Source organism: Charadrius vociferus, unplaced genomic scaffold (assembly GCF_000708025.1).
Source record: "Charadrius vociferus isolate BGI_N301 unplaced genomic scaffold, ASM70802v2 scaffold14, whole genome shotgun sequence".
Classification (NCBI taxonomy): Eukaryota; Metazoa; Chordata; class Aves; order Charadriiformes; family Charadriidae; genus Charadrius; species Charadrius vociferus.
The window spans coordinates 9,569,522-9,596,247 of record NW_009648876.1 but is presented as its reverse complement, the minus strand read 5'-3'; the positions used below and the strand labels follow the sequence as shown (position 1 = coordinate 9,596,247).

Genomic DNA, 26,726 nt, shown 5'->3' with positions numbered 1-26,726 from the left:
TGTAGACTCGCATTCTGGCTGTTTACCCTGAAGGCACCAAGGATGTGGAGTCAAAGCCTGAGCAGGAGAATAATCACAGAAAAGGTCTCTGACTACCAGGAAAAATATATTTATGAAGGTGAATGCAATAAATAAAAGGTTTTTTTCAGGCCTTTAATTTGCATTTCTTTTCTTCTTTTTTTTTTTTCCTTTTCACCCAGGGAGCTGTTTTAAGGAACATGGAGGAGTGAGCTCCCTGCAGTTTCTTGAGTTTCCCGTCTTCCTGATTTTGACATGATCAAATGTTTGGTGGAAGATGTGCGAGCCAGGCTGCGTTCTGGAGTGACTATCAGCTCACTGGGGCAGTGTGTTGAGGAGCTTGTCCTCAATAGCATTGATGCCAAAGCAACATGTGTAGCTATCAGGGTGGATTTGGAAGCTTTTAAGATCCAGGTGGTGGACAACGGCTCCGGGATGGGGAGAGAGGACTTAAATGCAATGGGAAAACGGTACTTCACCAGCAAATGCAGCTCAGTGGGAGACTTGGAGAACCTGAAGTTCTATGGCTTTAGAGGGGAGGCTGTGGCAAGCATAGCCAACATGGCCAGCGTAGTGGAAGTTTCATCTAAGACCAGCAGGACAGCAAACACATTTGTGAAACTGTTTCACAATGGGCAAGCACTGGAAGTCTGCGAAGCTGAATTGAGCAGACCAAGTGGTGGAACTACAGTCACTGTGTGTAATCTGTTCCATCAGTTACCAGTAAGGAGAAAGTGTATGGATCCTGTGCTGGAATTTGAGAGGGTGAGACAGAAAGTAGAGGCTATTTCGCTGATGCACCCCTCTGTTTCACTTTCTTTAAGGAATGATGCTTCTTGTTCTATGGTGCTTCAACTCCCTAAGACAAGAGATGTATACTCCCGGTTTTGTCAAATTTATGGACTGGGCAGATCCCAGAAGTTACGAGAAATAAATTATAAGTCTGGGGGATTTGAGCTAAGTGGTTATATCAGTACTGAAGGACATTACAACAAGAATATGCAGTTCTTGTATGTGAATAGGAGGCTTGTTTTAAAGACGAGACTACATAAACTAATTGATTTTTTATTAAGAAAAGAAAGTGTCATTTGCAAGGCAAAAAGTGGCCCTGCGAGCAGACAGGCTAGTTCAAGCCCTGGTCGCCATCGTTGTGGCCCAGAGTTGTACGGGATCTTTATTCTTAATGTGACCTGTGTGTACAGTGACTATGATGTGTGTCTGGAACCTGCAAAAACTCTAATCGAGTTCCAGAATTGGGATGTTCTTCTAACTTGCATAGAGGAAGGAGTGAAAATATTTTTGAAACAAGAACACTTATTTATTGAACCAGGTAGTGAGGACATCAGAGAATTTAATGAAGATAATGACTTTTGTTTGTATAACGCTGCAGCTCTCAAGCCCTCACTCTCTGACAAGAAGAGTATCCAAGACAGTTTTAAGAAAGCATGTGATGAAATTGTGGATTCCTATGAAATGTCTAACTTTCAATCAAAAGATGTCAAAAGGAAATCTGTGACTGGAAAAAAGTCTTCAAATCTTATAGAGTCAGATAAAAATCTACAGGAAACCGAAATTGCCCCAAATCAGAAGATTGCTGAACTGTCTGATCCATGTAGAAATAACAAAGTGGAGATTCCACTGCTAAGCAGAGATGACACAGCTTCTGATTTCATTATATCAAATATCTCAGAGCAGGAGCCAAAAGACACCAACGGTTCCCAAAATGCGTCTGATACTCGTCTGAAACCTTTGGAAAATCTTTCTTCCTCTTTTAGCGGAGGGGCCAGATCAGAAACAAGAAAAATAGATAGTTGTGGTGACCTGCAGCATTGCACAGAGAATTACATAAAAGATGTGGGAAGCCAGCAAGGCAAAGTAGTACAGAAAAACAATATGGTCCATATCTTAAATAATGATGTTATTCAGTCACCGACTGATAGGGAAGACCCTACTGAAACAACAATGGGACCTGAAACTGTCTCTGGAAGTTCATTGATGAGACACTGTAATGCAAGAAGAGGAGACCGGGAAACAGCTGAAGTGATAGATGATTCTGGAAAAGGGGCTGTTGGTTCAATACTGTTAAAATTGTGCTCTACAGCCACAACACATGTTATGCAAAATGACCCCCCACATGAATGTGAACAAATGGAAACAAATCTTCCATTAAACATGCAGTGTGGACCCGGCCCTGTCAGTGCCAAGGATATTTTTGGCCACAAGGTGAATTTTCTGATTCAGTCTTCAAATGCGAAGGATATTTCCAGTAATACAAATAAAGAATACACACCTCCTTACACCAGAGAAGTATACATTGCTGATGGTAATGAGCGGTTAGAGAAAAAAACTTTGTCAGATCAGGTGACTGAGGGGATAGCTATGCCTATTGCCACCAGTAAAAGACATTATGAGACATCGAATGTCACAGAATTGCCACTGGCAACTGCTTCAGGTATTCCTCACGATAAAGTTATAAAAAGCACTAGAAGACAAATAGCTGTGCCGAGATCTCAGCCCTCTAAGAAGCTGAGCTTGTCCACACAGCTGGGTTCGTTAGAAAAGTTCAGGAGATACTATGGGAGAGTCAAGTGTACGCTACCAACAACGTTGTCAGAGCAGAGTGAATTTGATCTCCCAGTTTTTAATTCACAAGCTAATTGTGACTTTTCAAAGAATGAGAATGACAACCATGGTAGCTTGAGTGCTTGTGAAACTCCGACTTTGGAAGATACAGATTCTAATAGTAGTAGCCAAGTTTTTGGCTCTTTGGAAGAGACTTTATTTTGCAGTGGAGAAACTTCACAGGACAAACAAGCCCTTTGTCAGAGTTCTTTGACGTTGTCTGATTACCCTCAGGTTAATAAAAAAAGTATAAGTTGTAAAAGATCTCCAGGATCATTATCATCTAAACTGTCCAGAATGAAAAGTGACCACAAAGTAGTAGAACAACTTGGTGAACAATCCCAAACAGATTCAGGTGGAAAAGATGACTACTCTTTTAATCTTGAGTCTTCAAATAATGATTTTTTGTACAATCCTTGTCAAACATCTTCCTCAGTGGAAAAAACGAGGGAAAGTAATTACAGCGTTTCTAAGGGGGATACATGCTGGCAATCAGATGGTACGAGAGCAGAGTCCATGAAAAGTACTGTCAGCCCATCACCACTCAGCAGCATAGAAGGGGAGTATACAGTCTCTTCAAGCAGCATGTTATCATTACCTGCTAAAAAAGATTGTACTAACATCATCTGCAATGATAAAAGTGCATTAGATGAATCCTCAAAACAAAATTTGAAAGATACTGAGGTTCCCCATATGACCTCCTCAAGTAACTTGGAATTCACTGCAGACAACACAAGCACGGACAATCCCAGGAATGATCTGTGGTGTTCTGACTGGCTGCAAGATTTTGATGTTTCATCGGGTAGGACAATATACATCAATACAGCAACTGGACTGAGCACCTATGGCACTCCTCCTACTGAAGGATTTCAAGCTGCCTGCATTCAAGATATAACAACAATGGCTGTGAATGTTGTCTCAAAGAATGGTAAGAGGGGTACTGGTGATTGTCATTGTACAAATAGGGAGGAGGAGAACTGTTTGTGTTCTGCTAAGTGCATAAAATATCTTGCTGACAGCACCTGACAGTTTATACTGAAATATCCACTGCCTTACATGGAATAGCTGTATGGAAAACAGGAAATTGCTGGAGACTATAGAGACAGCAAAACATTAACATTCAAGATATTAAAAGATAATTTTTAATAAGACAATAAAAAGAAATGACAGCACCTTGTCAATTAATAGACAGCTGACTGGGCATCATGACATTAACTGTGATCACAGTTATATAAAATCATTGTTACATAAAAGCAAGGGACACACTTTAAGTGTACTACAAAATTTTTGTGCTTTTTAACATTTTGTCCTAACTGCATACACAATTTAAGACAACCCTTGAAAAATGAACATAAATCTACTCTTCATTGAGAACGTATAGTCTCCTTTCTGCAGATGTTGGAAGGCTGTTCCTTCACACTTTGTAGGAGCTACATCTCCTACATCTCCTACAAAGCTGTAGGAGATGTACAGTGTTGTTGGTGGTTTGATGATGGAGCCTTTCCAGGGGTGACAGGACACTACACTGTATTGGTTCGTCAGTGGTGTGGTGTTCATGAGTCCTCATTGATCTGTCTGTTGGGTTTGGCTTTCTCTGTCCTCCTGATCTGGCTCGGCAGAATACTGTCTTTGGTAATTTTCCCTTCCATGGATTTGTCTTTGTTCAAAGTTGTTCCTTGGTCTGTCTATAAGTGCTATTCCCTTTTAAGTATAGTAATTGATGACAATAATTCTTAATATCTGTTGTGTTCCACTGAAGTAAATTTGTTACAAGGAGAAGAACATCTCTGTTTTTATTAGGTAAAATTACTTGCAAGTACACTCCTTGACTAACACTTTTAATTTCTGTGGTTTACCAGTTTCGGTTGTCCTCAGTGCTGTTTAGTAGCCAGCCAAAGCACTGAGATGTGGAGCTTGACCTTCTATCCAAAATGTTTGGATAGTGCATTCATGTTTATGAAGAGAATACCTCACATACCCTTATGCTTTCAGATTATGTATAGTCTGTAGTCTTTGAAGACGTATATTGTGTTGCATTTTTTTACCTCCAATGGCATTGTTCCTTCTTAGCCTTGTCATTGGTGTTACTCTCCGTCGTGTCAATGGTGCCAGTCTTTCTTAACCCTGTCAGTGGTGTTATTCTTTGGTGAGATGTCTACTGCAGCTTTTTTGCTTCTCTTAGGTTGAAGGTCAGACCTCCCAAATCTTCACAAGGTGTTTAGCTAGACCCTGTATATCTTAGATTTTCAAAGTTCAACAAACATGTTCTTTCACACATTTTCCAAGCAAAGGATATTAATCCTCTTTAGTCATAGGAATAAACATAACTGTGTCCTAACACAGCATTTGTGTCTCTTCATGTTGAACACTTGTTTTGGATTGCTGTTAATATCCAGGACTGGAATAATTTCTTCACTTGCTATGTATGCTTTCATTTTGCTTTTTAGAGTAGTGTCAGTAACTCCATGTGTTGACTTACAATTTCGTAACCCTGTGATTTATTAAGAACAGCATCTCATACACAAATTTAGGGAAATTACACTGGTTCGTGGCAGGTGGAAGGAGGTAAGAATGATCCATATCCTCTTTTCCATGACAGTAGTGGCCGTCTGGTGTTTTTTCCAGTCACATGCCATGTGCGCAACAGAAATGCTAGGTTTTGTAGGTTAGAGTCAGGCGTCTTTGTACTGATTAAACTGATTGCTACAGGAAAATTTATCAAGCTTCATTTCACCATCAAATGCCTCTTTGAATAATCTAATGCTATGCATTCGTAGTAGGTTGACATACCAGTTCAGCTTGGTCTTCATTGTTATGCCAGCTATGTTTGCATTTTTTGTTACTTTTATTACATTATTGACTGATATGTCATTACACCAATATATTTTAATGATCTAATTGAGGGAACTGAAAATGAATACTCAAGTAGGGTAATTGCATGTGGTTTGCACATATAAAGTAGATACGTTATTACCCTCAGCACCTTTTCTGATGTTACTTGTGAGAAAAATCACATTAATAATATCTCTGCCAGCTCTGAATTCTCACTGGCCTTTGGGCAAGAAAATCCTAGCTTTATGAAAAATTTATGTCCTGAACAAGGATTTTCCCTGCAGCAAGAGGCAGGGAAATAAATCTTTGTTGATGATTCTATCTATAAAATACTGGACTTCAGTTCACACAGATGATAGATCCTTCTGTGGACTTGAGGGATAATATCTTTGAATGGTAATAGCTATAAAAGTTCTGTCAAAGTCTGAATTAGGTGGCATTCGTCAACTTGCCACAGTTTACCGGGAACCACGTCAGGCCATCTTGTCCTCTATTCTGGGCTTTGTGACAGTGGGATGCTGAGTTACTCTCCCATGCTGGGCTTCCAGTTTGGATTCTTGAAAGGATTCTCATTCCCCCAGGGTAGGACCATCACTGGTCCTTACTGGGATGGAGGAACAGTCAGGAGTCTATGGACTGACCTAGGATCTAGTAGAACCTTTTCATACTGAGCTTATCAGCACGCAGCTGTTTTTTTTTGGCGTTATCACTTGGCCACTTTTCCTGAATGCACACCCTTAATTTCTTGGTAGAAAGGAACTTTATTAATTCATTATTATTTCACAAAGAATAGAAGTCTGAATTGTACCAAAGGAAGGGTGAAATGTTTACCACTGCGCTGGAAATCTGAGCCACTTTTCTTAATAATCTTGATAACAGTCCTGCTTTGTAATATCATTAAATCATTTCTGGGTGGGTAGGAACATGTTGTTAGGCTTACACTGATATCTCATGTGGTCTCACTGACTTGTAGTTTTCAGTTTTACAAGTTCCTGATAACTGTGCTAAGTATTGATAGGAGTGGTGATAGACTGATAGTTTTGCCACACCCTAGAAGAGGGAAGTCAAAAGTGTTTTGATATCTGACAGACTTTACTACATACCTCCTCTTTCCTTTGGGGATAACACTTCTGATTGCACTAATTCTGGAAATAATTCTTAAGTTATTAATGCAGCAGCCATTTTTCAAGAAGGACAGTCTTGCAGAAGCCACGGTAATATTTTGAAATAATACATTTCCTGACACAAGTGTATCTGATAATTATCAGCTTTTTATGTATATTTCTTAATGTTAGATTGCAAAATCAGCAAGATACTCTAATTTGTACAGGGCTAAGCACACGCTCCTTTATGAGAATATAATAATTGTATAGCTTTTTGTAATTTTGCATGCTGTTGAATCTCCAGCAGTAAATTTATATTGTGTTTAGGGATTTGGTTCAGGTGCCATCCCTTTAGAAGTGAGATTGTGCTACCCTTCCTTCCTAGACCTCGAAAAGAGAAGACTCTAGCAAGCCAGGATCTGAGAGGTAGGGCCAGCTTTCCAGGACACAAACGTTCTTTGGTTAAAAAAAAAAAAAAATAAATCAAAGCATTCTCCCAGGTGTCCCAACAGGAACCCAGAATTACTCAAGGTCTGTTAACAATGGGACCGTGTGAGTCATCTCAAATCTAGAACTGGAAAAAAAGAGTTCTTTTAGGGTTGAAGGCAGGTTAGGGGATACTTATTTACAGGATGAAATACCCAGTTCTTTGTTGAATTATGTCAGTAGTTTAAAGGCTAATTACCTACTCCCTTCTTTGTACTCGTTCCAACCTTGGAATGTGAAAAATAGTTTCAATCCTCACAATTTTTTTTTTGCGGTGGAAATGATGAAATCATCCTTTTGGTATGTAGCTTTGTCCAGAGGGAGTGGGTAGCTAAACAGGTCTGTCTTTCCCTCCTTCTCCCCCCACCCCATTTCAAGGGCCTGTTGAATTGTGCTGCAGCATGTTTAGGAGTCAGAAAGCTGCAGTGTCCTTCTGAGTTAAAGACGACAATAAAGAAGCCGAGTCTCATGTTCCATTTTTTGTTTTTACATTCTCTCCTTTTCATGATGGGAAAAAATATAATAATACTTGTGTGAGGTAGAAGTACCCAATGCCCCTTCTATTGGTGGATGGTGGTAGTTCCTGTATTATCTATGTGTTCTTTCCTAGATGATGAAGGGGAGTCTCTCCAGTCATTGCTTTCAGAATGGGATAATCCTGTTTTTGTTCCCTGCCCAGAGGTAAGTATTATCTCTCATCTCATGCTAAAATAGGAGTCAGTTTAGCCTTCTGTTGTTTTCTGACACGGGGACTAAAATTGCAAATATTGTAACCATTGCATATAAGTTACTCAGCGATATATTAAACTATAGACCTGGATGCTATGTGTTTTTATAGACTATTTATATGTATGTAATATTGTGGATTTATTCAAAGTGAGAGAAGCAGGTATCAGGCTAATCTTTTGTTTTGTATCATTTCAAAAGCAAAACATTATTGTAAGCTGTCTTTCCCTCTACAGAGATAGTCTTCTTAATATCAAAAGTTAAAGGATGGCAAAATTGTAATACAGTGTCTGTCCTCTTTCAGGACAGCATTAAAATAACCGAGCTTTCTTCTCTGGGATGCAATGGATCTTAAAAGTGTATTTTACTATACTTGTTTTTATAGCCTGGCAGGATTATAGCATGTGAGAGGGAAACAATGTTGGAGCTTTTAGAAAAACTTCCTTTGTTGTCATGAGGTAGTATTATCTTTAATCATCATCTTGTGTATGTGTAAACATATGTATGTAACCATTTCCACCTGCAAACAATAGGGATGGAGTAGCAAACCACGTGCTGGTGAGTTTCTGAAAAGGAACAGTTCTGTTCAGTTTTCACTGTGACGTGTACTCTGACTCATTTCAGGATAATACATCTTTTGTAATGCAATCCATTGAAAGCTCACGTAGGCTGATAATTAACTTCAGGTTTTCTGATAGGTACTTTAAATCGACTGAATGCATTTAAGTTAGCAGGTAATATCCAGATGGAAAAGTATATGGGGATGGAAGCAGAGGGATTGCTGGATAGTATCTTTAGCTAGTGCTATTCTTGTGTAGAAAGATTGGTTTGTCAAAATACAGAGTTACTTCCAGTTTTTCTTAAAGCTGGTTTATTTGGTGTATTCTGTGTGCGCGTTTGTTTTTTTTTTGCCATATCCTTTATTGCCTACTTGATCTGTAATTCTGTTTTTACAGATTGCTGTTGATGTGACCAGCAGTCAGGCTGACAATCTGGCTGTGAAAATTCACAATATCTTGTATCCTTATCGTTTCACCAAAGAAATGGTTCATTCAATGCAGGTACAATATGACCTATTACTAGTTTTCACCCCCAAATTCCCACACAGCAGATGGGATTTGCTGATGTTTCTGCCTGATGGGAAAGAGGTATCCAGGGAAACAGCTGATATCCCTAATTTTCACAAGCACAAACAGCATTCTTGGTTGCTGTGTGATACCAGTGGACACATATGTCATGCCCGATCTTAGTATCATCTCATGGTTAGTCAGCTATCTGCAAGTGACTCTAAAATTCTTTGACTGTATGGTTAAATCAAATTCAGAAGCAGCCCTGTTACTGCTGCTTAGAAACACTGTTAAATAAATGATATTCCAAAGGGCAGGGTTTTTTATTTATTGTAGGCATTTGCTTAGTTTGTGTTCCTCTGAAATCTATGTCCTGTATATTCCATTGTTATTGACCTTAGAAATTTAATTCTTCAGCAGAGTGGTTTCAAGAGTAAATCCCAGATTTTGTGAAAAGACTTGAAATTTCACTTTAAGATTTATGTCTCCCTTGAAAAGTGATTCTTAAAAATAGCATCTTAGCATCAAGTTTAACTGGTTTAGTGCTTCTTTAGCAAATGTTTTGAATGTTACCTTAAAAGCTAGTATAAATGTGGCTTCGGTTTAGATTATTTGGTGGTTTGCCTGGATGGAAATGCCAAAGTAAATTCTCTCCTTCTCTTGCATCCCACTGAGAAAAGGCTTACAGGCCCAGTTAGCGTTATTCTCATGCAGTCAGGTTGCTGACTTTGAGATTGCAGGTTCTAACTGTGTGGGGCATAGTAATGTTGATCTCCAGGGTGGACAAGGATCCAAATGATTCCCTTGCTTATGTTGCGTGTGCAAGAATAACGGGAATAAATAAAATTACTGCAGTAAACAGATTATATTTCAAAAAGACAGGAGAGGAAAGGTGGAAAATGGAAGGTACCATTTTTCTGTTCACTCATAATACGAACTGTGCTTTAAAACTTACTGAGTGGTTCTGTGATTAACTTTACCTGCGTAATGTTTTCCTTTGTATGTTTTTAAGAAGGTAAAGCTAGAAGAAATTATCACATTCCATCTCTGAAGAAGCTAAATACTGCCTTCAGTACACTGTAGCAATTTTGAGAATCTCTGTAGAAAAGACCAAAAGCACAAAGTGTTGCATCATGCCACAGGAAAAGAATAAAAAGAATCATTATGTCTTGCATCCTTGTAGAGAAATAGGATTACCTGTTCATTTTTACCTAGGAGGTGAACAATGCACATGTTGTGAGACAGAGAATTCGGAGTGAGCTCTATCTATGTGACTTGGAGAGAAATTCCTCCCTAACACCATATCTGTTAATTTAAATCCAACAGTAAGATACTGAAAGCATTGTGCATCCCTCGTCAGTATTCCCTGTAGCTCTGGTTGATTTCTGATGCTTGAGGGGAAGGTGGAATCAAGTCACAGAAGCAAATTTTACATCAGAAAATTAGCGGAAAAAGTGCTTCCTGGCTTCTATGGATGATCAGCACACGTCCTTAAACACAGGGCAGGTTAAAAAAGGTTGTTTACATTCGCTTTTGGTGATATCAGCAAATCAAATACTCAGAGCTGCTGTGCACAGCTTTAATTCCCAACTCAAGGAGGCTTCTATGCAAGCATTTAATCCATTCTGTAAATTTCCAGCTCCACCTTAGAACGATTAGAGCTCTTGCCCTTATGACTCTCTTTGAAAAAATTGATCCAGAATTATTTTCTTGGATATTTCGAAACTTTCTCTTAGTTCCAGAGTAAACTGTTTCATGAGCGATTTATGGTCATTTAACCTCCTGCCAGTATTGTCTTTTAGCTTAAATAACTGCTGCCTTTTCCATATTTGACCCCCCACTGTATTTTTAAAGAGTAATTACATACCTCTCAGTTTTGCTAGGCCAATTTTTTTAAGCCTTTGGGATTGGAAAATATGTGGTTTCCACTCCCCTAATCATTCTACTAGCTGTTTGTTGCGCTTGATCCATTTTGATAGTCATCTTCTTTTGTTTACCTTCATTTAAAAAATAATTTTATAACTGGGTGATGATTTTTCTGAGTATTTTACAGGTTCTTCAGCAAGTGGACAATAAATTTATTGCTTGTTTAATCAACACTAGGAATGAAATGGATAAACAGGCAGGTAAGAGTGGTTATTAACATGAAGTTGAGGTGGCTGTCAAGTGCAGTTAGACTGCAGAGGGAACACTGTCCTGTTTATATTCTCTTCTTGCCTTGGGATGATATTGAGAGTAGAGGAAAATGTTAGTCTTCACTTGAAATTTCCTGGATCTTCTTTATCTTTATTTTGGACGTTGTTGAATGTTCCTACTGCCTTCAGATTAGTGTTACAAAAATAGATTGTACTCAAATTACTAACATCTTTCAGACTCTGTTCACAGTGTCTGGACATATTAATTGTTGAGGCTTGCTGAAGCTGTACAAAAAAGGCATTCAAAACCAGTAGTTTTCGTAACATTTTTAAAGACTGTATTAAACAGAACAGCTTGTGAGTGACCTCAGCTCTCATTCTGGGGTTAGATGAAGATGTCAATAGACAAGAGTTTCTGACTCAATCTAATTACCTTAATTTAAATGCCAGTTTGGATCACTAAATTTCTGTTCTGTAGTGACTTAATGTTCTGCCAACACAGCCGCCTCCTCACTTTATTTCTGTAAAACTGGCTGATAGTTATCTTCTAAATGTGGCCTCTAGAGAGTGGTCATTCTTCCCAACCTGTGCAGTTGTCTAGTACAAAGTTGCCTATTTCTCATCTCTTGTGGTACGTGTTTAGATGGAAACCTCTTGATTTTGGTGGACCAGCATGCAGCTCATGAACGGATCCGTTTGGAGCAGCTTATTGCAGGTGAGGATTCAGATAGTCTTAGGAAGAAAGATAATGTGCACAGAAAAGTACAAACAAGCTGTCTGAAAGGCAAAGCTTGCTAAGTAACTTATTGTAACGATGAATCTGGGATAGATGGAACCAAGAGGATATTCATTTGTCGTCTTTATCCTGATCCCTAGGAGAGTGCAGACATTCAGTATCTGTAGTAGTCATAGTATTGGCAGCTGAAAATCGTTACAGCGTTTCCAAAAATAGAAGATATACTCCCTACCCACAGAACTATCAAACTAAAATAGTCCTGACATAATGAAAGAGCAGGAAGACTGATAGGAAAAACAATGAAGAGGAAATAGAACAACATCAATAAGATTATGTGGTTATGCTGTGAAGAATAAGACACGGGATGCAGAGTAAAGAGCATAGTTCATTCGGTTCCTTTTTTAGCTGAATACTGTGCTTAAAGCCTGAAATTTCCACAATCTGAAGCTGTTTGCAAAGGGATAATGGTCTTCTCTGTAAGCTCATTAGCCATTGGTTTCAGTGTTAAAAAGCACAATAGCCATCCATCAAGTACTTAAAAATCATTGACCTTCTCTTTCATCAATAAAGACTGCACAGTTCTTGCAGAGAGGGTCCCAGGAACTCTGCTCCTTTTGGTCAGGTACTGAAAAAAAAATAAAGACTGAATGGATAAATGCTTAATGAATAGTATTTTATTGCCATTTATATCAGACTTCTCTGTGGAAAAATCGCTCTCTGTCAGTTGGACTAAATATATCAGTAGGGTTTTTTTTTGCTATTTAGGGTGACTCTTTTTTGGAACTGGTGGGAAAAAACAAAGTGGCATTAACCAACCCTTCCCCAGAGACTAGATGTCTGGTTTGTGACATTCCCAGTCCTCCACAAGTTGCAGGAGAAGGCATTCTGTGGTCACTTTTTAATCCAAACAGAGGATTACATGCCAAACCATAGGGTCATTAAGGGTAATGGCTGCATAAATATTCTAAGAGAGGATACTTCTAAACGATTCATTCACAGATTCCTATGAGAAGGAAGCTGCAGCATGTGGCAAGAAGAAATTACTGTCCTCTTCCATCTCTCCCCCTTTGGAGATTGAAGTTACGGAAGAACAAAGAAGATTTCTACGGTTAGTAATGGCCAGTAGCTCTAAACTTTCGGGGATGGCTCTGTTGACCAGGAAGATCTATATCTCTATATATATTGCTAGGTTACTGTGAAGCTCAGGAAAGAAGCTGTTGATTGTTTCTTGAGCCGAGACTAGTTGGCTATATCTGTGCTGAGGAAAATAGGTGTGTTTCTCAGGCAGGTTGTTACAACATGTCAAGACAAAACCCTATGGTGTGCCATCTCTGTGCCTCTGCAACGTGCTCTGGTTTCCCTGGGAAAGTAAACCTTCATGTGTGGGCCAGGAGAGTGCCAAAGCAGTCTCTGACAGATCTTACTGTCTGGGGCTCAGGACTTGGGAGTGCACACTGGAGTGCAGTGCCCATAGTGTCAATCTAGTCACTGATTTAACAGGCACTGTTTGAGAAGAGCAGGATGGGGTATGGAAAGTTTCTGTTGTGAATCCTTCAAAAATGCATTCCTTAATCCTACGTGCCTGCCAAGAGTAACTAATGAACACCGTTTCCCAAATGTTTCAGAATGGCGGCCTAGCTACTATTAAGATATTTAGCTTTTGTACAGCGAGTTTAGATGCAGATTTGTTGTTGGACTATTGGAGACCTACTGGACACTAATCAGACTTTTTTTTCCCCTGAATGCCTGCTTGTCACCTGCCACATGCATTTGTGGTTTTTTTCCCCTTCATTGTGCTTCATTTTCAGGTGAAGTTCTATCTTAACATTCAGAGGACTACCTTACTATTATCAAACTGCTTTTTTTTGTGATGCCTTTGGCAAACTCAACAGCTTTTAAATCACTCCTTGTTAAAATTGTTGCCTATTATAGGGATACACTTATTTGGTGTAAAGCCCTTTTTGGCTGTATTCCAATCATAACAGTATCACTTCTGTATCTGTTTGGTAACTCTTTTGTGTGACAACAGCCAATACCAGAAATTCCAGAGAAGTGTAAAGCACTGTTATGTTGTACCTGTCTTAGGGAAAAATGTGAGAACGTAACCATTCCTGTTCATGTAGTTCAGTAATATTTGGTTGCCTTTGTTCCCATCTCTTAATGATGTTCTTGCTAACATCACAATATTTGTAATGCGTCTTGTTCAACTTCGAGTTATTTTTGCACTTATCTTTGAATGTCTTCCATTTCTGATATATCTACTTTTGAGACAAGATACCAAGTGAGGGTATCCCATTGATTTATACAGTAGCTTTGCAGTTGTGCCTGTATTTTCTGTCTATTATATCCACACCTGATATTTTGGCTACTGCTGATTGCATGAATTGCTTGTTTATTGAATAGTCATGACAATGAAACAGAGTTGTTTGTGGGGTATTTTTTAAATTTTGCTATTTGTGTAGATGCCAACAAAATCTACAACTAGATCAAATTATTCCTGATAAATTACATTTATTTGTCTTCAGGAGCAGTGAATCCAGTTTTTCTGTCCATTTTTTGTTATACCTTTTTCATTCATCCTGCTCATTTCATTCATCATTTTTCTACTTTTTTTAAGTTCTGATTGAGTTCAACATCATCTTTAGTCTCAGCTAACGTAAATAATTTTGTGTTTTCTACAGATTTGCCTGCTTGACCATGCCCCTTCTTTTTCCATATCATTAGTAAACAATTATGAAGATACACTGACCAACTGTTGCCAGCGTACCTCTTTTCCATAGTCTCGAAATCATGACAAATGTTACTTCTGTGTCAATGACAACTTTTTGCATTTCTAGCCACTTTTAAGAGATGGCATTAGAGGCTTTTTGAAAGAGCAAATAAATTCTGTGAGCTACTTTTCTTCATCAGCTAAATCTCAAACATACTACAAAAATCAGTAAGATAAAGTAAATCAGAGAAGCATGGTTTTCTTTTAAGGATACTGGTTAAATTATTCAGTACTGTGGGATGCCAGTTGTGATTTTCAGTTATCACTTAAGATAATTAGTTCAAGAAGCTTACTGGTGCTGGCATATGCTGGTGCTGGCTTACTGGTGCTTTTATTATGTTGCTCTTCAATTTATCCGTATTTATTGGCAGTTCATCTCTTTACAATCACTCTGTGAGACTATCCTTACGAAAAAGTTACAAATGAAAGATACTATGTAAAAATCTAAATTCTGTTGTTATTGCTGCTGGCAGAGTATGACTATATTCTATGGTGAAGTTTGATATAGTGAAATAAATTAACTTCCGTAAAAGACCTTTCTCTTCAGCTATGCTTGCTATTTAATAGTTCAGCTGGACCTCTGGTTCACCTGCAGCTTTGATTCTATTATTTGTCTACTAAGCATTGTTCTGTTGACTCCCTTGAACTTCCTTTTTTTTTTTGTTCTCCCAAAAAAAAAAAAAAGGCCTGAATGACTTCAATAGCTGCTTGGATTCTGTCATTTCACCACAATGGGCTTTTTCTGTCTTTCTCTGCTCTTGCTGAAGGCTATACATGTCTTCTTTTTTTTGGGGTGAAATTACACAAGTCACCTCCATATGGAGGCTAGTAATTGTACTATTCTCGTGACTGATTTTAGTAAGTTTAGATTACCTTCTTTTTTGTTCAAAGAATCTCTTGTCTAAAATTGACCTTCATCACCTTTGTTTTAAGTGAATATTGCCTGAGTTAATAAAATAAACTGTATATTGTTACAGTTATTTTCATTTTGAAGACAAGTTCTCATCTGACTGTGAAGTCCCATTTTTGTGTGTATTTTGGAATCCATAGGGTAACATATGTCAGATTAACTAGAGGTTGTTCTTTTCTGGGTTCTCTTTCCTTAATGGGATATAAAGTTCATTAAACCAGCATAAATTTCTTACAAAACTTTTTTCCTTTGTAAGTATTTGCAATGACATGTTAATTGAAATGACAATTTTTTAGGTTAGACGTAAAGGAGTCTTTATGCTGCGTAATTTCAGTATTTGGTGTATTTGTGTGTTGAACCAGACACATTGTGCATCTTTAGAAAAGACGGATTTATAAATTTAGACATAAAGCTTCTCTCCATAGTACAGGAACTCTTAGATCTTGTGGTTGCAGAACATGAAATATGTACAGTTGATTGCAGTGAAAAAACATGGCTGAATGTAGGCTGAAAGAGCAAAATTACTTGGAATCTTGTGATGCGTGGATTTAGAGACTGGAAGCTGTTGCAGGAAGAAACATATATGGGGACTACAGTAATATTTACGCATGCTGTTGAGACATAGCTAGTGGTTGATGTCTTATTTCTTTTTTTTTTTTTTTCCTCAGATGCTGTTACAAAAATTTGGAGGACTTGGGTCTTGAATTATCATTTCCTGAGACCAACAGCTCCTTGATTCTAGTGAGGAAAGTGCCGCTCTGTTTTATAGAAAGAGAAGCCAATGAATTACGACGGAAAAGACAACCTGTCACTAAAAGCATTGTGGAGGTTAGCTGTGGATATGGGTGAAATTGTGATACTGGGTCTTGTTCTGTGTTAATGGCCCCAGGGTATTAGAGTATCTCTATTATGAGGGAGACAGTGAGGTCTCCCTTGGCAGATGTGAGTGCCATCCCTTTTAGTAGCTAAATAGTCCCAAAACTGAAATCCCTGAACTACAACAGAAATGATAGGAGACTGTTTAAGACTTGGGCTAGCGGAGAAGCTAAGAAAAATAGTATATAGTCCAGATGTTTCAACAGTTTAGGGCTCGTGAATGCTTGAATGAACAATAAAATGATTAATATTGCTGATACAGAAATATTATTTGTCAGGATTTAAAGTTGTTTCCATGAAATCTCTACATGGGCAATGCAGCTTTCTAAAAGCTGCTGTTCCAGATGTTCTGCAGTTTGAGGAAGGAATTGCTGAACTGATTACGTGCAGTTTCCATTGTAAACAATTCTCCACAATCATAACTGTTTCAAGGACTCCTTAAAAATGGTTTCTGGAGTACCATATTCAGCCACTAGGCTGAGCCATTGTTAATCAGTCCAGTCTTGCCATACATGCCTTTTGATGTGAAAAGAAGAAACAGAGAAGATGATTCATCTCATTAAATTTTCTTTTCAACCTTGCTGTAATCGGGAAGCACTCAAAACGCACTCTCCAGGTGTGATTTGGGAGCCAAGATCACCAAAAGTGGTGGAGGAGGGGATCAGGTCTGTGCCTCACGAGCACTCATTCTTAGCCAACACCTTGATATCTCATGAGCGTTTTGGCAGATCTATTCTGCAGTCCTTTTTATTTTAATGAGGCCTGGTAGCACCTATTCATGATTGATTATGAATTCATTACATTTTAGACATCAGAAACAAAATCCACATGGACTATTATCCAAAGAAGAAAGGGCAGCTGTTCAAAGATAGCACACATTCATTGCCCTCTGAGTATAGGAGTTCCATTATACCCATGCTACAGAGAGGAAACTGATGCAGAGAGAAACCTAGTGATTAGTCTAAAGTCTGATGAGATACTTGTGAGAGGTCAGGACTTGCACCTCGATCTTTCACACTGTGGTCAGTGTACTAGCAATGGCATAATTTTTCCTGGTTCTGGCACTTACACAGTAAATTATATACAGATGTGCACAAAGCAGGGTATGGGCAATGAAAGGCAGAAATAGCAGCTGATGATATTACCTTTTTCTTTCCAGGAGCTTATTCAAGAACAAGTTGAGGTGAGTTGCTGTCTGTTGCTGCTGTCTGTTGACTGTAATAATGCAAAACTTTCAACATGAACCAAAGGGAGTAAGTGTGTTAAGCCTCAAATGAAAGAGGTAGACTCGATAATCCACTAGCTTTTCCTCATTTTTAGTTTCCTTTGTGTTACAGTTCTTTCTTTTTCTCATATTAAATGGAAAGTAAGATGATGTTCCCTTACTACTTTTAGCTAGTGCAGACCACAGGAGGAGGAGCACGAGGGACACTGCCTCTGACGTTTCTGAAGGTGTTAGCTTCCCAGGCCTGTCATGGTAGGGAAACTGTACTGTTTTCTTTTCTTCTTCTTTTTTTTTTTTTTTTTAACCTTTCTGTCTCTGAACAACATCCTCCCTGGGAAAGTGGTTTCAGAATGCATTTGCAGGAATTCCAGGATTACAGACTGTGTGTTACATAGGGATGAGGAGATAATGGTCTTTTTATGGACAGCACTGTGAGGGACAAGCAACACTGCTCTGATTTATTCCTGTATGCGAATACTTTCCAACCCTCACATGAAGCACAGATAGAATACAGTTCTGAGATGCACTCATCCATGTGAAATCTAAACCATTCAAACAGCAGCTCTATAAAGGGGCAAGGGTAGTTGCTGGAATATGCTTGAAAGCAAGCAGGAAAGAAGACTTAAGATACTCTTCCCCAAAAGCACTTTTTATTTCATATAAGTATCAAAAGTGCTAGTTTAAGTGTGCCTGTGACCTTTGAAGTATTTTTGGAAGGAGTGCAGTAAGAATTTACATCTTCTAAGGGACTATGGTTTTCCAGCACCTAGAAATGAGCAGACCTTACAGGTACAGACTGCAGTAGCTCTAGCCTCTGTGGCAGTTTCTGTGCCATATTCAGTATTAAAAAGATTATACTGAGGGGGTAAATGTGAACCAAAAGCATCTATTTTCACTACTTTCTGCAAATGGCAGACAATATTTATCTTTTTTTATACCTAAAAAAGTCCCATGGCTGAAAGGCAGATTGCAGATGGTCTTGTGCATCTCTGAAGGCTAGAGATAGCAAACACCTCTGAAATGACTCCCTAATGTTCTGCTTGGATTTACTCTGGATGTCATTAAGTGCTCACTTGTTAGAAAGGACTTAGTGGCAGGGTTAGAATTTGGTCTTGGAACTGATGCCTGTCAGTGGCAGGCACACAGAACTGATAAAACCTATGGAACTGATATTAGCTGTTGCCTTGGTTTAATACTTGTTTATTTGCATACTGGTTGCATCTTCAGCAGTAACACACACACGCCCCCCCAAAAAAGAAAGGAAAACAAAAAAAGCCCATTGCCTCTTGCAGTGTCATCTAGAAAGTCAAAACCTAATAATCTTACCATCCATCAGACTTGGGTTAGGTGAACGTTTAGGCCATGGAAAGCTGATCCTTATGCAGCAGACCGGTTAATTGAGCTAAGCCCTAAGTCTGCCATACTGCAGCCTTTGGACTGCCTTTGCAACCTCCCAGCTAATCTTTGCGAGCTGCCCTGTTTTCTGTGAAAACCACAGCTATGGAGGGAAGTCTGCTGGGTGGTTTGAACTCTCTTTGGCACCACATGCAATAATTTGTATCTTTTTTTCAGGAGCTATTAAGTTTAATGAGCATTTGACTTTGGAGGAGAGCTGCAGGCTTATTGAAGCTTTGTCATCTTGCCAGCTGCCCTTCCAGTGTGCTCATGGAAGACCTTCCATGATGCCTCTTGCAGACACAAACCATCTACCACAGGAAAAGCAGGTACTGTGTAGGACACAGATATGCCTTTGATAATCCATACTCTGGATTATCAAAGCTGTATCATGTCTGTGTCTGTTAGAACTACAGTGGGCCAGTTTGAAACCATCACCACTGGCTGCATCTTACTTCGATTTTTACGTAGCAGTTACCAATAAAATAAAACTTCAGAACATTAAACCTCTGTCCTGCAAACACTTTAGCAAGGATCTTACCATATTTCATGTGAATGGTCACATTGACTTGAATGGAGTCCACTAGTCCTTAAAGTTAAACATGTATTTAAAGTGTTAGCAATTTTTAAGTGTAAAACTTGGAAAACATGTCAATTCTCATATTCTACTAGTGGTAAAGATGCTAATTAAACAAATGCATACTTCCCCAAAGTCTAAGATGCTATAAAATGGGGGGAAAAAAGCAAAAAAAAAAAAAAAACCAACATTTAAATAATAAAAAAGTCATTACTGCTTCCCTTTTTCTATTACTTTGCTATATTAAGTTATGAAATTGGATTCTGTTGAAAGTCAGGTGGGACTTTGAATTAGACATTAAAAAAACTTGGGAATGACTATATTAGGACAAAGAGTATGGAGGCATTGAAGCTCATTTACTTAGTTATGATTTAGTGCTTCTTAATTTTTCTCCCTCCAGCCTAAACCTAATTTGGCTAGACTGCGGAAGATGGTGCGAGCATGGCACCTATTTGGAGAGAAAAGACCCTAATCAAAGCTGCAGCCACTGGAAGTGTTGGGGTGATCCAGGTTCCCCTGTTGTTAGACAACAATACCCTATGTGGAGCCAACTTTCTGAGCCGGTGTGGTCACCAAAGTTCTGCTCCGACTACTGACCTAAGAAGCAGAGACCAGCCAGAAGAACAGGACAGGAGGAGCGCACCCTTGTAGCCTGGAGAAGCACCTTCAACATTCAGGAATTACACTGTAAGCCTGGGCCTTACGTCAGTGCTTGACTATCGGAGGCAAGAACTTGCAGCTACTCGCAGTTACTAAAGTGCTTTTTCTCTGCAAGCACAGCAAGACTATGCGTAGAGAGGAGACTTCTAATTAATGTATTTTATAGTGCTTTGAAAACGGGGAGGTATTTATTAATAAAACTAACACTAAACTCTTTCCTTGGGCTCATGGCAGTGGCTGGAATGAGGACTGACTAGCTTCATATTATATATAGGCCAACTTAGGATCAAAAAACATTCTTTTTATTTAACTAGGCAATGAATGACACACCCAGCTGTTTTTTCCAGCTCTCTGCAGTTTGCATTCTTGAGTGAGAGATTTCTCAATCCTAGCATAGCCCCACGTTCTCAGGGTACGGAAACTTACCTCCGCAGAAATAACTAAATAGCCCATGGCATTTTTTTACAATAGGCAGACTTTTTTTACAGGTTCCAGTTCAATTTTGTGTCTCAGTCTAAGGTAGAGGAGTAGAGTTTATTTCAGAACGGTAAAAGAAGATGATGTTTCTGTTGACATCCAACTTAAAACTGAATCAGAGAGATATGGATGTGCGGAAACTACTTTCATTTGATGCCTTAACTGTGGTGTAGTGTATTGCCCATACATTGATAAAAGGAACTAAGGAAGAGTGATCTGACTGACATGCAAGAGCTTGAGATTTTCAAAATATTCCATGTCCCTCACAAAAATCAAGAACTTTCCAAATGAGATGATCTCTACCCAAGAATAATTGCAGTCACTCAAGTAGTACAGGAGAGGAAAGACCCTCGGACTACAATAAGTGAAGCGAGAGCTTGAGCTCTGCCTTCTGACACAGAGGTGAACAAGCTAGCTCAGGGGACTTCTGAAGGTCTGCCTTTCATCACGAATGGAATTTCCATTCCAGCATTATACAAAAAGCTGGTTGGTATTTCAGCAACTTGCCAAAAATTGTCAAAAAATTCTATGAAAAAAAATCCATTTTGAAGAAAATTGCCAATGGATTCCTATAATTCATATGTGAAAGCACACCTTAAAGCCTGCTACTACATCATAGGTGCAGACAACTCACTACACTGGTAACACTCCTGCTGTATACGGAAAATGTGCTTAACAGCTTAGCTGCCCCAGACATTTACACATAAGCCTTGTTGTTTCAAAACCCAAGTGGGTTAATAGTGCCACATGGCTTCTAACACAGCACAGGGATCAATACCCATCAAGAGCTCTGTCTTCAGTTGCTTTTGTGTAGGAAAGACATTGCTGAGCAAATTCCCCACTGATGCCCCACAGCAACCCGCCTTTGCAACGTACACTTTAATTAGCGGTTGTATCTTTCTAAAGAAAAAGATAGGAAAAGTCTGGAGAGTGACATGCTTCATGGCATCAGAGCTCATAGTCATCAGGATGGTAGAGCTCACTCATGAGGCGGTAGATGTAAGAAGGCGCATTACCCCCAATGTTAGAAATGAAGAGAGTAATGAGCTCTGGTGGGACATAGTCAAACACTGGGCAGTGAACGTTGATCTTTGCCAGGATCTCCCCTGTAAAGAGAATAGCAGCAATATTAGACAAAGCAACTCAAAGTACATTTAACCTTCTGCGCATCTTCCTGAGCTCCTGAAGAAACTGGCTATGCACACGCCACCCTGAAGTCAGTAATGGAACATCCTGAGTACTTTCCAACTTCCTCACTGATGTCACTGAATTACAGGTATACAGCAATCTTGGATGAATCGCAGCACTCCCTTTTGGTAGCTTTTACTGATAAAAAAAACGCAGATCCCCTCCGATGTAGATTTACTAATTGCCAAAAAACCTGCCAGTATGTAATTAGAATACAAGAATCCGGATGCTGCCGAAGTTACTATTGAAAGAAAAGCTCAGAAGGCCAAAACCAAACACCCATGCCAAACCTGATATCTTCATTTCAAAAGTGTTTGTCACATAGAAACGGGGCTTTGAAAGAGCCTTTGCTATCTGAAAATGGGCTTGGGAACTGACGCCTTTCTAAAGATGGTGCTTGCGTGGGAAGCCCATTGCAGAGATACTGGGTTTCAACAAGTGGATCACATAATGAAGTTTCAAGAAGTTAACATGAGTTGTAGGAAGGAAAGGAAGCTGCCCTTGATGTTGGGCATCTGCTCTGTCCCACAGGACAATGCCACCTGCCTGGCACCATTATCACAATCCTATAATAAAACACTGACTATTTTGGAGCAGAAGCAAAAGTGCAGAGATAGCATTCAAAGGAAATAACTTCCTATTACAGAAAGTACAGAAAAAATATGTATAAAATAGGATGGTTCCCAGCACTGTTTTCTGCTTAAGACAATAGGAGAGGATTTTCTGTCTTGGCTTAGAGGTCAGTCTTGTGTTTAAATTTTATGTGAGCTATTAAAAAAAAAATATTAACATTATAGCCTGAACTAGCTCAACCAGCCTGTATAAAGAAGAACGAGTACCTTCTGTGAATGGCAGCACTTCCTGTGGTGACACAAACTTGTGGAATGAATCTTCTTCATTAGGGAACTGAATGAGAAAGAGTACAGGAAGGTCAGGAAAAATGAGACTGCCTCATTAGTGAAAACAGGTCCCGGGTGCTGGAAGGAAGTAAAGCAGAGGAAGACAACTTGCCAAGTCATACATCTGTTTACAATAATTACATAGTGCCTGTGCCTAGAACCTCTGTAACGTCTATAGGTGAAGGGTTTTTCCTCAGAGCTTTTAGAGCCCTCTATGACCTGGCTGCCATTCTGCAAAGCCTTGGGAACTGGAGCAGAGAAGCGACTTCCTCAGTCTGCGACTTCATCTGACAATACTGAAAAAGTACTGAGTGTAAGAAACAGTTTAGAGGATCTCCATCTACCTCCTCTGTCAGTACACAGGGTCTTTCAACACTAATGATGTAACTTGAAATCTGCAGTGGTTGAAAAAAAAATAAGTATGGTGATGTCAGTCTCTAGTAGGCAGTGGTCTACATCCTTATACCCAGTGCACTGCTTACTCAGCACCCGTGGCAGAGGAAGGTGCTTCCAGGAGATCCTGAGGCGTGCCAGATTTGGGTGAGGATCTCCTATTTGAAGTAATACTGCTAGATGGGGGAGATGGCTCATTTATCAGCCTTGCCTTGGGACAGATGGTGCTGTCCACCCTAAGCTTCCACAAGGAAAAAAAATCACCCCCCATCTCTATGCAGAGCACGTGCAGTCCTGTATAGCTGCTGTACTTACCTGTGGTGAAAGCTTGAACATGGGGGCACACACGATGAGTGGAGTGGAGTGGTGTTTAGCTGCCAGTGCCAGAGTGTGAGTCCCACTCACAGCAATCAGAGCACCATTGGCCAGGATTGTCTTTGTACCAATAATGACCTTAAAAGGAAAATCAGCATTAGATAGCATATTCCACAGCAAACTGGGGAAGAAACGCTTTCTGGCTTGGACCCTGCTGATTGAGCTGGAGGAGTTTGTCAGAACAGCCAGCCAGCCAAAGGCTGGAGCTATAGGGCAGCTGGATGCCTGATCTGTTTCGTCTGGCACTGGCTCTGCACTGAGACGTTCCTCTCTAACAAGAGCATGACTCCAGCATGGTGAGGCCAGCACAGAGAACCTCAGAGGACAAATGTATGTTCTACCGCAAGGAACACTTGAGCAGAAACTGGGCTGTGTTCCCTGTTGTTCTACAAGCCTGCAAAGTAAGCTTTTACAAGTAATGCGATTGCTGGCTGCAACAATTCCCTTGCTGTAAAATGGGAATAACGCAAAGCAGCTTAAAATATATAGGCAAGAAGTTGTGTGGCTGGATTTTACTATGTTACAAGTAATTTTTTTTTTGTTGTTAGTTTGGGGTGTCAAGTCTTCATCTCTATAAAAGTACAGAACAAATTTGTTTAAAAGGACACACCTTGGCAATTCCCTTCACCACCCATCTTGTGTTCCAGGCAAGGGGAGTTTCTCCCCTTTGGAAATGCTGCTTTTTGTTCCATCTTCTTTAAAAACTGAGGTTAATCCTTTGAGGCTCTCCTGGCTTGCTTTCTTGTAACTCTTCTGCCTCTTAGCCACTAAGGCAGAAAAACCTATCAGTGTGCAGTTAGTCATGGAACTGACGTAGGGTTCCAAATGAATCTCCACCCCAGCTCTAAATAGGGACTATTACAATTTTGAGTCTTCAGTGAAGACTCAGCTGGGACCTGCAGCTGGTTTGGGAGGCCTAAGCACCCAACCTGCCATGAACTCCCTCCTCCAGTGGAGCCCTCCTTACCTTGTTGACTCGAGACATGACAGCAAAAATAGCTGCGTCACTCATGACAGTAGTTTCAATGTTCTCTTTAGATAGTCGGACAGCCATTTCGTGACCCTAAAAAGAGGGAGAATCCAATTGGTCCCCTGGGACATATCTCCTGCACTGCAGTTGTAGAGGTATCAGCACTCAATTCTTGTCTGAACTGCAAAAATACTGAGTGATGGAGCACAAATACAGCCCTCTGACTGTAGGACAGAGGGTATGATAACGAGCCGTCTTCAGTCTCTCCACTGCAGAGGAACTTCCACAACATTCAACTTGCCTCCAGAGACAAGAGTTCAGTAAATGCACGAGACAATGCAGCACCTGGAGAAGACAGCCAGCCTGGGCCTCACCTGGCAGAACGGTGCACACTCCGCCACGATGACCTGGAACTTCCGCTTGCGGGCAGCTTCCTTCAGGAAGGCCTCAACAGTGCGCGAGTAGCCAATGGTCATGATCACCTCGTTGGAGTGGATGTGCTCCAGCGCCTGCATAGCAATGTTGTCAGTGGTGCCCTCTGTAACAGACGGAAGCCGTGGGTGGAAAAGCAGCCAGGAAAAGCAACACATGTGCTGCTAGAGCTGTCCTCCAACAACATCATTCTTTACGAAAACGATGCTATGAGCACTGGTAGAGCAGGAGCAGCTTTTCTCCCCATTCTTTTTACCGGTGGAGAGGGACTGAGAAGCTGGCCCTTGAATGCCCCGTGCTCCCTAGCTACTCATAGAAATAGCAGTATTGAAACCTCCATCATGAGGGGAGTGGATTGGTCAGCGTAACCACCATGCCCACACAACAACTACTGACAGAAACCAAATGGTTTTACAGTTCAATAGCACTAGAACCACGTGGAAAGGAGAGGCAGGGCAACCTGGGCCTCAGAAGGAGAGTTGGGTGCCTGATCTGTCACAAGATCATAGAAAAAGAAAAATGTATCACAGTGCTTTGTGCGTGAATGTCAGGTTATATGTGCACATGGATTAAGTCCAACCTTGGCATATTTTTGATACTCTTCTTCAGAGGACTCAACTCAAGACTTCCCAGAAGACCAAGAGCACAGGCCAATAGTCCCCCACACTGTTCCTTCCACAATGTTCCACTCATCTCCCTGTAAGCCAAAGATGACTTAAGTCCTGGGAGCAGCAGGACTTCAGTTCCTTCACATTAAACCTCCCAGCCCTTTGCTGTTTTCTTTGCACCTAACTGGAGGGGGAAGCATCCATCCCATAAGAAGTTTCACTCATGTGGCAGTTCAGACCCATCTGTACCTAGCTCTATTAGCAGCTCGTTAATAGCTTCGATAACATTAGCTCTGAGGGGAGGATAAGGGGTTCTGAAGTCCTCGCTCAGTCCTCCAGAAGTCAGGAGTTTGTGCAGGGATTCTTGCTGGTCGCTTTCCTCACTGCGCCCGTGAAGCCTGCAGAGAGAAGCAGCCCTTCAGCCTCGGGAGAGAGCGCAGGGGCACGGCCAGGCTAAGTACTGTCCCCGCAGCACAGCACACCTGGATGTGACCAGAGAGAAAGAAAACCACAGACAGGAGGCACACCAGCCAGTGCCAAAGAGCTTCTCTAGCTGCCTCTGGCAGAAGGACACCCGAAGCTCTGCCAGGAAGCACCTTCCTATGTCGTGTGCAAGCGCTGCAGCCCGCAGATGAGGAGCAGGCTAAGGCTACCGCTCCAGTGGGATGGACCCTCCCGGGAACGCATGGAGAGAAGAGTCTGAGGTCAGGGCACAGACTGTTCTCAGACACCCACAACGCATACGTCAAGTGGAGTTTCTCTAGAGGAAACATCATCAGCTATGCTGAAAACGACAGATTTCCTTTTATGTTAAACTCACTGAATCCCTCTATAGGAGAGGTGGGAAAAGGGGATGATGGACACTACAGGGGTCTCACAGAAGCAGCAGAACACACAGAGTTTTGGGCTGTTCTGGGCTCCTAGGAGGGGCACAGGTGACAGCAAGAGGGATGCCTCACCTGCCGTACTCCTCCCGAATGACCTTCAGCACTCGCCGCACCATGTTGCCCACGGTTGTCTCTGACGGCTGGGCTGCCGCCATCCTCTGGCCCTCTCTCCGGATCAGATCCATGAGCTCCCCTGGAAGCGGGAGGGCCTCCGTTACGGCTGCCCGGAGCACACCCACCCCACGACATCCCTACAGCCAGAGACCGGCGCTGACACTAGGAAGGCAACACCGAGAAAAGGTACCCAGGCCCCCGCCCACCCCCGGGCCGCCGCGCCAGCGCCACTGCACCGGGCCCAC

General features: G+C 40.7%; 2 protein-coding genes across 2 annotated transcripts; one reads left to right on the top strand and one right to left on the bottom strand.

The window, feature by feature from the left end:
• Positions 1–273: 273 nt before the first annotated feature.
• MLH3 (mutL homolog 3) lies at positions 274–20,104 on the top strand. The gene is made up of 14 exons (XM_009887037.1): positions 274–1,630; positions 2,489–2,601; positions 2,875–2,971; positions 3,368–3,568; positions 6,903–7,001; positions 7,672–7,742; positions 8,744–8,848; positions 10,908–10,980; positions 12,725–12,833; positions 16,074–16,233; positions 17,441–17,464; positions 17,677–17,758; positions 19,079–19,230; positions 19,879–20,104. The coding sequence occupies exons 1-14, from the start codon at positions 274–276 to the stop codon at positions 19,948–19,950; spliced, it is 2,715 nt and encodes a 904-aa protein (XP_009885339.1). The 3' UTR covers positions 19,951–20,104.
• A 1,184-nt stretch (positions 20,105–21,288) lies between these two features.
• EIF2B2 (eukaryotic translation initiation factor 2B, subunit 2 beta, 39kDa) lies at positions 21,289–26,555 on the bottom strand. The gene is made up of 7 exons (XM_009886973.1): positions 26,440–26,555; positions 25,730–25,878; positions 24,815–24,978; positions 24,438–24,533; positions 23,411–23,548; positions 22,643–22,709; positions 21,289–21,721 (listed from the first exon to the last, which is right to left on the bottom strand). Exons 1-7 carry the CDS (start codon positions 26,550–26,552, stop codon positions 21,564–21,566), a joined length of 885 nt encoding a protein of 294 aa, XP_009885275.1. The 5' UTR covers positions 26,553–26,555; the 3' UTR covers positions 21,289–21,563.
• Between the last annotated feature and the right edge of the window lie 171 nt (positions 26,556–26,726).